At 36.9% G+C, this 12,156-nt stretch overlaps 1 protein-coding gene across 18 annotated transcripts in view; it reads right to left on the reverse strand.

The window, feature by feature from the left end:
* KDM6A (lysine demethylase 6A) overlaps nucleotides 1-12,156 on the reverse strand; it is a 161,198-nt gene that overhangs the window by 39,791 nt on the left and 109,251 nt on the right. For 8 of the 18 annotated variants that reach the window (XM_064151856.1, XM_064151860.1, XM_064151858.1 and 5 more), the window contains 7 exons: nucleotides 8,602-8,728; nucleotides 6,074-6,172; nucleotides 5,481-5,700; nucleotides 4,785-4,919; nucleotides 4,188-4,343; nucleotides 3,470-3,565; nucleotides 699-803 (listed from right to left, as the gene is read on the reverse strand). In XM_064151856.1, coding sequence (XP_064007926.1) covers nucleotides 699-803; nucleotides 3,470-3,565; nucleotides 4,188-4,343; nucleotides 4,785-4,919; nucleotides 5,481-5,700; nucleotides 6,074-6,172; nucleotides 8,602-8,728 — 938 coding nt within the window. The remainder of the gene's footprint in view (nucleotides 1-698; nucleotides 804-3,469; nucleotides 3,566-4,187; nucleotides 4,344-4,784; nucleotides 4,920-5,480; nucleotides 5,701-6,073; nucleotides 6,173-8,601; nucleotides 8,729-12,156) is intronic. The other 10 variants (XM_064151868.1, XM_064151870.1, XM_064151869.1 and 7 more) reach the window with 3 other exon arrangements.

Here is a 12,156-nt window from a genome sequence, read left to right on the forward strand (position 1 = left end):
ACAAGGTTTGTGTACCTCACTGCACTGGTCAATGCCAAATTTGTACTGATTGGTGCACCTCACTGCACTGGTCAATGCCAAATTTGTACTGATTGGTGTACCTCACTGCACTGGTCAATGCCAAATTTGTACTGATTGGTGCACCTCACTGCACTGTGCACTGATCAATGCCAAATTTGTACTGATTGGTGTACCTCACTGCACTGGTCAATGCCAAATTTGTACCGATTTTAAGATCTTCACAGTTACTTTTGAGAAAAAAAGACTGCTCTCATGCTCACAAATACACCAAGCAAATTTTAAGGTAAAGCTATATTCACACTTCTCTTCAGGCCATTGCATTTGAGTGTTGGTGTTTTACTCTTTAAGTTGGACATTTAGAGAAGTAAACAACAAGAGAAGGAAAGATGTGATATAGTAAGGCTTACTACAATTAAGTATCCTTCAAGTAAAACTGCTTCTACAAATGTCCACTCAAATGTGACTTTATGTTTTACATTATCTGGTAGACCTACAATAACACTCATTATGATTCAACCAGTAAACCGTACTTCTACCTTACATAAAAGATGATTTAATGTAAGGCACTAAAGGGAATGAGAACTCTAACTGTAAACAGAAATTCTTAAGAATTCAAGACGTGAAACAGACTTCATTACTGACAAAGTTTGGTAGAAGACAAATATTTTTCCTCTCACCTGCTGGTGTTGCTGCATCAAGACAAACTGACTCTCCAGCTGTTCCAGCATAAGTTTCTGTGCTGGATTTAGATTATTTCTGTTTGCACGCAGCTGTTCCAAGTGCTGAAAAAAACAGCAGCACAGTTCAGAGTCATAAAGCTGCATGTGTTTTTCAAGAATTTTCTTACACACAATACTAGAAATTATCCATGAAGCTGAAAACATGATTCAGCTTTCCCTTACAGACTCAAACATCTCCCCATACATTATTCTGCAACCAAATCTTGTTGCCAAATCTAAAGAGACTTTCTAATTTATTCAAATGTATCAGTATTAAAATCATACTAAAATTAAGTGCACTGGTACCATAAAGAAAAACTGTTTTCAAGGATGATTAAGCAGAATTATTATTGTCATGATGTATGTTTTAACAGTTATTTGTACTGTGCTATGCTCTTATTCATATTGTTCAGTATGAAGTAAATTCAACCCATAGTTACATACGACAACGCCTCCAGAAAACACAACACACAACTGACGAATTTAAGTATTTGATATGAAAAAATCTGATCTTTGTATTGGTTTTAAACCATTCAGCACATACCATCATTCTACCAGTAAGTGTGCTGCTCTTAAGTGACATGATGTAAACGCCAAAGTTGCGGAACACAAAAGCGCTATCTGAGAGGTTAAGAGGGTGCATGTGGAGAGGAAGGCAAAAGTTGAGTTATGCTGAAAGTGACAATTTTCTTGATAGTTCTTAAATGCTAAGCTACTTCACATCATTGTAACTTATTTAAAAAGAACCCACAAGAAAATGCAACCACACCAAAACCAAACCCTAAACAGAAAAGAAAACCAACTAAACTAAACCAAGCCTCAAATATAAATCAGGTTTCCTTCAGATCCTTTCAGGTACACATGTACTATTTTTCTACATCCTTCTCATCTCTTTTACTTTGATTATGCTGTGCTGGTAATACATAAATGGAACTGAGGTATGAATGCTATATAAAGTGTAGTGCACTCTGTTTTGAACAACTGTATTTGCAAACTATCAACTAAAATAAATAAATCCAACACTGTATGAAAAAATACTTAAAAGATGGCTCATGCCCAATTCCCTGAATTAACAGTAGCTTCCATTTTGAAGATCATCTGCAGGAGAGTATGTAGTGAGTAAGACTCACCTATCTGTATGATTGTGAAAGGAAAACAGAGTCTCTGCAGAGTGCAAGTACCAGGTACACAGAAGCTAAACCAGTGATCTTCAGTTATTTTGCTTCTCAAAAAGATGCCTGAATAGGGTAACAGGAATCCGAAAGACAGATCTAGCAGAGGCAAGCCTGTTCTTCTCTTCAGGGCTACGGGCACAGCGGCTTCGTGGGCAGCACTGTGTTTGCCATACACCAATTCAATGAAATCAACACCCAGCCCCCTCCACTGGTGTGTTGAAGCTCCAGTGGCTACTGTGCAACCACAGTCCTCTCCCCTTCTGGCTTTGTTAGCTGAGTCATTTCATGTGTGTTATGTGCCATATCCATTCAGCCCCTGAGCTGCCACTTCTGAATGCTGATGGAAGATGTAATAAAGGTTTTATTGACTCTCCTCTTGCACTTTACCTGCTTATATAAATGCTGGAATTTTGTCAAGCTATTGCAAACAAATGAAGTATACCATACTTAGAGAAGCCTATGTAGATGTTGCTTAGAGGAGGGAAAAGGAGAAACTAAAAAATGGGGAAAGTATTATGATACAAAATAAATAGAGAAATAGTAAGAATGCATGAAGACAGAGACACAGTAAAAACATTAGGGAGGATTAAAGGGGTTGGAAGGTGAGGGGATGAGAGAGTAAAGGGAGAGAAATACTGTGCAGCACAATAAAGCCAATATTGTTCAGCTAGAGAAACAGCTGAAGAACTATACTGAAGCTGAAGGGAACACTGCTCAGTCAATCAGAATGCCGTCTGTCTCTGCAGTGTTCCCTTCTACATTTCCAAAACAGTATCTGTGATATGTGGGTATGAGTTTCCAGCTAGGGCTAATTTCCAAAATATGGAATTCCTGCTGAAGCTCACTACAAGCCCTAATGAACTGAAGAGACAAACAAAACATCATAACAAAAAACAACAACAGAAAAACCCCACCCCAACCAACCCCAACAAACAAACAAGAAAACCCCAGCCCAACCCGCCCACACAAACCACAGAACCCACAAACAAAAAACATCCAACACCCAAACAAACACCAACAAAACCCCAAACAACCAAACACAACAAGCCTTGAAACAAGACTTCAAGAATAAAATCTGGCATTTCATGTAAATATGGCACAAAATACCGGGACGTATTTGTAGAACAGACATTTGTTTACACAGCCTGATACAAGAAGCTGCCTCAGAAGAGGTTGTTTCATTATTTCTACATCTCCAATATCCTTTACAATATTTCAAGTAGCAAAACTCACCTGGCCTACAGGTGTGGCAATTTGCATACCTATCTTTAAAACAACCTAAGAAAAAGGATTACTGTATGTTCTTACTTTATAAATTATAGAATTCATGCAATGCAATTGTTCAGCTTCTGCTAGACATAATTTATTTTACTACAGAACTGATTTCACACAGAGAAACCATAAATACTTGCAAAATCTGAATGGCACTGTGGGATTTGGGAAGTATTTCACATTAAATTTCAGAAAGGTAAAACCTAAAAGAGATGTATTTTCTTAAAAGGAAAAAGGAAACAAAAATGTATTTAAGCTTCTGAAGATCTTCCACATACCCACCTGTAATTTCTGTGGTGTCAAGCACCAAGAATGAATTTGTTGCTGTACAGGAGGATGTGACACTGTGTGGCCACTGCTCCAAACATCTGAAGTATTCTGAGAGAAAATATTACATTAAAATGAGTGACCAGGAAAAAGTCAACACAATTTTACTATCTTACTTATGAAATAATTAGTCCTCATATCAAGAACAAAAATATAAACAAAGATCATACTAAAACATGCCAAGTCTCATTCTACCACTCCTGTACAGTATCAGACTAGTTAACAAAAGAAGTTAAATGATATCTAATATTATGAGAAACAATCAAATTATATAATTAACTTAAATGTATACTAATTTTAAAGCTGAATACTTTATCTACTGCAACACTACTATGTGATGATGAAAGACCTGAATTCTAAATATAAGCAAAGGTAATAGACAGGATGACATGATTGTCTCCCTGTCTATCTAGGCTACAATTGCACATGCTCACTTATACAACTCTGACTGCAGTACAGTGCCACCAATCTGCACTGCCTTTACGTGCTTCCTGTCTGAATTGTGACTAACACATCACTGAAACGTTCATTTCTTTTTTAATTCCTAAAGACATTCCCCACCTTGATGCCAAAGGATTAAAACTGGGCACAAATTCTGTGCATGCTGCATTATTTTAATGCGTATTTCCGTAGGATTTTGGTAGGGGGCTCTTTAGCGCATCAGAACATATACCTTTGTTGGACTAGATGTTCTTTTCCTCTTGGCAGGACTGGTCAGGTCATCTACTTGGCTAGAAGGAATCATGTGTAGTGGCAAGGATTGCTGTGAAATTGGTGTTTGAGTGAGGCCTAGTACAGGTTCAGTATTTGGATGATGAGGTTTACAAGCCTAAGAATCACAGAAGGAAGACAAAAATATGGTTCTATATATTCTTATTTCTTTCCTTTAAATTATATATTTTTACAGCCCACATATATTAAAAGGGCCGAGTAGGTATTCTGAAGCTGATCTCAATAACTGAAAAATCAGTTTCCATATGGTCATCAATGGAGGAATGTGTACCTTTCATGGGATTATTAAACCACTGCAGCATTTCTACTTAAGTTGAAATCTTTTAAAATCATGAAAATCCACAAAGGTTCTAAATTGGTACCCCCATATTTCTCCCACATTACAGGGAGCTCCTTGATCTAATATCCCTTTGCAAATAAATCAAAGGCTTTTTATCAACAAAAGCCAGTGCTGTGCTCAATAAAATAAGCTTGACCACTACCGATTGTAAAGAACCCTTAAAGCTGGGCACCTGCAGAACATAACCCAACTTCTCACCTGCTGTGCTGTGTTCATGGCACCCTGCCTGGAGGTAAGCTCTGCGGGGATTGGTAGGCTCCATGCCTCCTCAATACTAGGAAGTAATTTAGTTTTATTCTGTAGACTACCTTGTGGAAGGTTACACAACTGAGCCTAGGAAAAATTATGTAAAAAGCAAATTTAACACAAGCCTACTTTAGTAAGAGCAAGTCCATGAAATCTTCCTAAATGCTGTAGCTAATTATGTCTTAAAGAGAGGATAGATTTAAAATTTGGGATTTTAGAAAGGTGCTAAGTATAAAGAGGGTAACCAGAATATAAACCTTTGTGAGAATCAGAACAAAGATGAGCTCTGGACTCAGAGGTCTCATAATTCCTTTTTTTCTGAAATTGCAAACAAGAGTGAAAGACAGCGTTGTGTGTTCTCTCTAGATGTTATGAGAACTTAAAAATGTAGACAATACAAAGAAAAAAGCAAAGTGATGTAAAACAGTATGCTTTGATTAAATGTGCAAAATAGGACTTAGAAGGAATTAAGTTCCACTTAAAAATGAAGAAATAAAATATTACAGGCTATGATATGCTTACAATACACATGAAAACAGGTTATACACACCACAAACAATTTCAAGTTAAACTTGTGTGGCACTGCTCCCCTCCCCTCTGCTGTGTATTTGGAAGAGTGCTGCCCGCCTCTTAACACGTTAGTTTTACCTGTAAATACTTTATCCGCGCTGCAAGTGCAGAGGTATTACTACAATTTTTGCTCCTAGTTGCATTTAAGTAGCATTTAATGGCATCCTGAGGCTGGTTGCAGGACTCATAGAGTGTGCCTAGGTCCATCCAGGCTGCAGCATGGCCATGGTCCAATTGTACAGCACAGATATAGGCCTGTAAAGCATCCATAGGCTGATTTTGCTGTTGATACAGCACACTGAATAGGAAGATTAGTGAAGTTGAGAATTAATAACCAAGTAAAAATACAAACAAGTCAAATACACACATCCCCTTCAAACCTCTTAATAATCTTTGCTATTATGTAAACCACAGTAACAAGCATAAAACCCACAGAAAATTTAACAAGCAAAGCCTGTCTGCATATCACATTTAGCTTTAAAAAAAAAACTAAGAAAGCAAATAATTTTAAAATTTAAAATCAGTTAAATCTGGCAAAACAAAGGACTAACAAAAATAAGCTTTACAGTCCCTTTGAGAGCACAAAGAGAATTTAAAAGCTGACAGTCTTTATTAATATATAATATTAGTATTGAATTATATATTACTATATTACCCTGTATTATTCTTACCCTATAGAACACCATGTATCTGCACTTGCTTCTGATTTATCAATAGATTGCCTATAAGATATAAAGGCATCCTGAACTTTCCCAATACTTGAATAGCACCTGAGAGAAGAAAAAAAAAAAGAACTTGGGTAATATTTATAGAAGGTAATCACTGAGGATGGCTTGCCAAGACTAATCTGATAAATGTTAAGTCATGCAAACACATACTCATTTAGATGAATCCAAAACATTTGCTGTTCCTGAATGCCAGCCATAAGCAGACTTAAACATCTTAATTGACATTACTACTGATTTATTTGACAATTAGACCACAACTGCTTAAACCTCACCTTATTGCATTTGTAAGGAAAAGCAAATCATACCATATTTTAAAGACAACTCTCTCATCTGTGATAACTTAGCAGTTAATAGAAACTGTATTTATTTATAAATGCATTTAAAAGAAATAACCAAGTTACCTATCTCATCAAAGCTTCACACCCTGTAAGAAAGGTTACAGAATCATTAAGCTATTATTGACCAAGATGTATTGGTTCCTGATTGGTTAGGAAGGGTGCGTGCGTTACTCGCATCTCAGTAAGGTTTCAAGAAATGAAACACAAACCAGTTAATTTTACTGCAAACACAGAGAGTGAAATTTTGTTTAAAAATCTTGCTGTTTCAGATTTTTTTACTTCAGTATTTTTCACACACAATTCCAAAGGTATTCTGGCATTATAAGCTGAAATACCAGCACTCTGAAGAGATCTACAATTATACCACAGAGCATAATGCCTAACTTTTGAAAATGAAAAGCTTCAAATAAAAACAGCATTAAAAATAAATACACAGACACAAATTTAATCTACAATTTCTCTGCTGCCCATACTGTTTATACTAAGTTTTCCTCCTGGAAAAAGAACTGACAAGCTTCAAAACCCATAAACAGACAATTTATTCTAGTAAAACATAAAAATCAAGCAGAACAGTAAAGACAAAGGTTTGTCAAACATGTTATGTCTCACATCTTCTTGAGGCACATTAGGAAAAGACTACAATAAAATTTAGCAGTGCTTTGGATGGAAACATTCATTAAGTCTGAATACAAAGTTTCAGAAGCTAATTTTAATTACAATCTAACCCAAGTTCCAATAGACAAGTTTCCATCCATCTGCTTATCAGATACATAAAGACTAACATTAAGCATACAACAAAACTTAAATAGGGTGATGGATTTTATTTTTCAGTGCAGCAGGAAGGTGGTGGTGGTGCTATATTTGAAAGGTAGCTTTAAATCAACTTACTGTCCATTTTGGACGACCACCAGAGAGGAAGAAATAACACAAAGCAATACATGAAGAGGGAAAAAGAACAGTGAATGTGCACCACTGTAACCCTGTCACCACCATTGCCAGTGCATGGACCGAAGGAATGAGAGAAATATTTTTGCTCTGGTCCTCCCTGTAGAGTATATGACATTCTTCCACTACATTTCACCTGTTGCTCTCTCCTTCTTGGTTGGATGACCCTAGGTTTCACTCTAACCACATGAAAGCTGTGGTACAGTAGGAGCAGGAGTACAGCAGCTGTGCACATACTTTACGGAGCGCCAGCTCAGTCCTACTACCGTGCCAGCTCAAGTCAAGTGGAACAGAGCTACTGAAGAAAAAACAATTTCAGTCCAATAGGTGGTAAGCTTAGTTAGGGCTCCTTTTCCCTTCATCCTCCAGACCTACTCTAGCCCTCTGCCATTCACACTCAGTGACAGCATTCCTCTCTTTGTCCACAGACAGCAGGTTAAAGAGCCCCATCTTACAGGAACAGCTGGAGGAATGCATTTAGGATCACAAAACTGGAAGTAGGTTCCAGCTGTAAGTAACTACAACCTCCAAAATCTGTATTTTTTGCATCTTGGAATAAGTTAATTTTCAACTAAGAAATACAATACTGTCTGACAGCATAGAATTAATATAACATGTAGATTTTTCAATGGATCCATTTGACCCAGCTTGCTGTCTAATATTTAGGTACAATATATGCTTGTTATACATACATGTACACCTGGTAAATATTTGTATCTTAGTGGAAAAAATGGTTTGGGATTAGAAGGGACATTCTGAGAAAACAAAGAGAGAAATAATTGTGAAAAAGATATGAAGAAAAGGAAAAAAAAAAATCCAGGGCATTTACCAAAAAACAGAGAGAGAAAACAGATGTGGCAGTAGAAGGGGGAACAGGTAAAACCCGACAGGGCAGATCAGATTACTGTGAATGTGCAGACTGAACAATAACTACAACAAAAGCAGGACCACTTGGGTAACATAACTTCATTTCAACTTCTGATCTGCATTCCTCTTTCTCTATACTATGAATTTACACTGCTAAATTTACATATTTCCAGAAAATCAGACTTCAGTAGATACATACATCCTTTCTCTTCATTTTTCCTCTGCAAGTATTAAGAAGAAAGGCAACGTAAGATATTCACAGTAATGAATACCCTCAACAATTTTACAAATAGAGTTAAAGTCTATAAAGTCACTTCTCACCTTCCAAGGAAATACCAGGATTGACCAGAATTTGGATCTGCTTCTAGAGATTTCTGAAGATATTGTATAGCGTAGCTTTCCTTGGTTGCCTTGTCTCCAAGCTGATCCACGGTGTGATGCATCCAGCCTACAGGAAGAATCCATAAACGGCAGAAGTGAAATTCCCTGAGATAATTTAGCACTTTAGTACAGCAGAATATTCATGGCTCCTCTTTAAAAATAGGCCTATCGAACTATAGTATCACTTACATATATTATGAATGAAACTTTAAAAACCTTAAGAACTCCATACGAAGATTACAGGACAAAAGGACCTCACGTCAAAACTACATTCGTGCACCTTTAAAGTGGGTTTTTTTTATTGGTTTAAGTAATTTTCTACAAGGTTAGCAGCATGACTACGAACAATTCAATCTTCTACTATAAAAAGTTAACCCGAAAATGTTAACTCTTTCCTCCTCTAGACACAGACACCTTCCCTGGCACTGAAAAATGCCATTTTCGCTGTCATGCACATTGATTATCTGTATATTATATTTATGTCCTTTATTCTAAATCCTTACATTTATCCCACGTCTACATTTGGACAGTTCTTCAACAGAACATTGGTAGGGGGATTTCTGTCTCCATTTAAACTGCCATTTCATCTTCATTGCTACAACATCCCTTCCATTTGCCTTGAAAAATGTGATCGCCTCTCATCTACATAACAAATTCTGCTGAAAAGATCACTTTATTTTCTCATCTAACCACACATGATATTCTCTCAAATGCCTTTTTTCTTTCTTTTATTACACTAAATAAATTATTAATCCCCACTTTAAAGGCCTCCCACAATCCATGCTCCCATATAATCTTTTACTTGCTATTAAAGCACATCTCAGCTCTAGCACTAAAGCAAGGCTTGGTTATGATTTTAAATAAAACGCCTTCATCATCATCTTAAGAAGTTCCTCATCTGTTTCTTTGCTTATATGGAATTCCATTGAGCAGTCACAAAATCATCTCTCTGCTATTCATATTATGAATAGAAGGAAATCCTTTTATCAGGCTTGCTAAAATCACTATGTACTGCACTGTTCAGCAATGGACTGCTGTTTGCTTAATCTCCATGCATTTCTTAAGAGTTCACTGCTTTTCAGCCAATGTTTGTAAAACCAAAGATGGGACAAGGCACTGTCTCTATTTTTTTAAAGTGTTCTGTCCATAAGCAATGCCTTGTGGAACACTCACTACTGATTTCATAAAGTACCCAAGGTTTGTGTAAAGTTTTAGTTACATACAAAGCCTGTACTACATGTCCATATAAAATCTACATCAACTAAACTAAGCACCCTCCACTTACCCTTTTTGAAACAGTAATACCACTCAGAATACCCAGATAGGATTCAGACCTCATCTGAAATGCTAGATAAAGTAGGCAAGGCTAAGAATTGAACTGGTAAGTACTTGCAGCCTTACTTCACTCTGCAAATAGGCCATACCTTAAATATTTCTGCCAACCTGTTCTATACTTCTTCTTTTTTATTGTACGGGGTTACGTTAACAGTCACAGCAACACTTTTACAAGTGAAAGGCAAACATCTTCTAAAAGAAAATCTTATCTACTGAATAACATTTTTGAGAGATGCTTTAAGAAGTATCTTTTGGAAACTGTGGTCAGAAACAAAAGTTTTGAGTATTTCCTGGATTGCAAAAAACGGCAAGCGGTTAGAGTGCTGGAAAAAAAGGCTACTTTATCTTCTTCACTACACAATACAAAACATATCAGTAATTTTTGCAGAGACATCATTTAGTGTTGATCCTTCAAGCTGCTGGGCCAAGGTTTGGACTGGATGATCTTTAAGGTCTCTTCCAATTGGGTGTATTCTGTTCTGTGATATATATGTAACTTTCTTTTATGGACTTCATGAACAAGCTATGATCTTGACTCAAACCTCAAGTCACTGAAGTTCTTAAGCATGCATTTGCTTTAAGTAAAAATAAGGTGTTTATGGTTACCAGGACACACCTACATAACTGCTGTACATTAAGGACAAATGTACAAGTTGTACTGCCAGGCAAAGCCTGAGATAAACGTAATAGTTCAGGGAATATAAACAAAAGTAAAAAAGACATTGAACCATTTCTGACTCTTGGGAAATACTGTGTGGTATTGCCTATTTGCTGTTTCATCAGAAGCTTGTGGACTTGAAAGATAAAACTGTATCTTGGTACTGAGGTTCACTGATAAAAACAGTGAGTCTATTTCTAGGAGACAGAAATGAGAACCAGCAATCCTTATCTAGTTTCACTACTGAAACAAGGGTTGCTTCCCAATTTTATCTTCCTGTGCAGGAAGTGACAAAGTCAGAGAGAGGGTGAGAGAGAACAAACGAAAGTTTTTTACTAGAACAGCACAAGTAAAGGAAATGGAATCTCCTCATGCATAAAATGAGGAACGTACAGAAAGAGGGCAATGGAAAAAAACCCTGGTTGCAAGACCTAATTCAAGTTCTCCACTAGCATACTGACTACTCTCACACTCTTGGAATATTTATTACCTAAAAAACAAACCCACCGATTTTGTCCATAGTTCACAAATGTTCCAGGCTCTTTTCCAGGTCTTTACAATTTAATTGGTTACAAATGCCTGTATTGCCTCCACAAGATGATGTGCTAGCCTAGCACAGTTATGCTTACTAATAACCCTGATGCTAAACTCGTGGCAATTGATTTTCCCCAGTAAGTATCACCATTTCCATGGCCTCTGAAGAGATAAGCCTTATCCTATTTTAGCATCTCACGGTGTCTCATTCAATTATGTGGCTACTACCTAAGGATGCAAGTGCTTGGGACCCTCTACACAGATGTTTATGCTGTTCTACACTCTTCTTTATGCAACTGCTGAGTGCAATTGGAGAAAGAACACCTGGACAGATCTGATCTTCAGTCTCATTAATCTGATGCAATTTTAGGAAAAGTGGTGAAAAAATTTGCTATCTGGAAATCCAATGAGGTGGCACCAAAAAGCAGAAAGAAACTGATCTCATCCAACTGTACCAATCTCACTGTTACATCTACCTGAATTAGCCAGCATGCATCAGCTCAAATGGATATGCATTTATTTGAGAATCACTGAGCTCTCCACAGTGATCTGCTCTGGAAACCAGCAACAGGAGCAAAGATGTTCATAATTCACTCACAAGACAAACTGCCTGAATTTCAACTCCAGCCCAGTAAACATTAACTAGCTACAAAAAAAAAACCCCAAAAAACCCAAACTAAAGGCACTGTCATGCCAAAATGATTCTCTGCTTAAAAAATAGGGAAAAGTTAAAAAAAAAAAAAGGAAAAACAAAAAAGAGAAGAAGCACAAATCTATTTTGATTGGGTTTTGCCAGTAACATTCTGCCAGATGGCAGGTATTTTCTATTGCTTTTCCTAAGCAACAGTGCACCACCCAGACTATACTTCCTGAGGAGGTGTTTTTATTACCAGCTGCTAGAGACTAAACCTATACTCTGAGAAATGCTGTAGTCTGATAAGTATCACTGTTAACAGCAAAGAGTTAAA

Source organism: Pogoniulus pusillus, chromosome 12, assembly GCF_015220805.1.
Source record: "Pogoniulus pusillus isolate bPogPus1 chromosome 12, bPogPus1.pri, whole genome shotgun sequence".
In the NCBI taxonomy this organism is placed as follows: Eukaryota; Metazoa; Chordata; class Aves; order Piciformes; family Lybiidae; genus Pogoniulus; species Pogoniulus pusillus.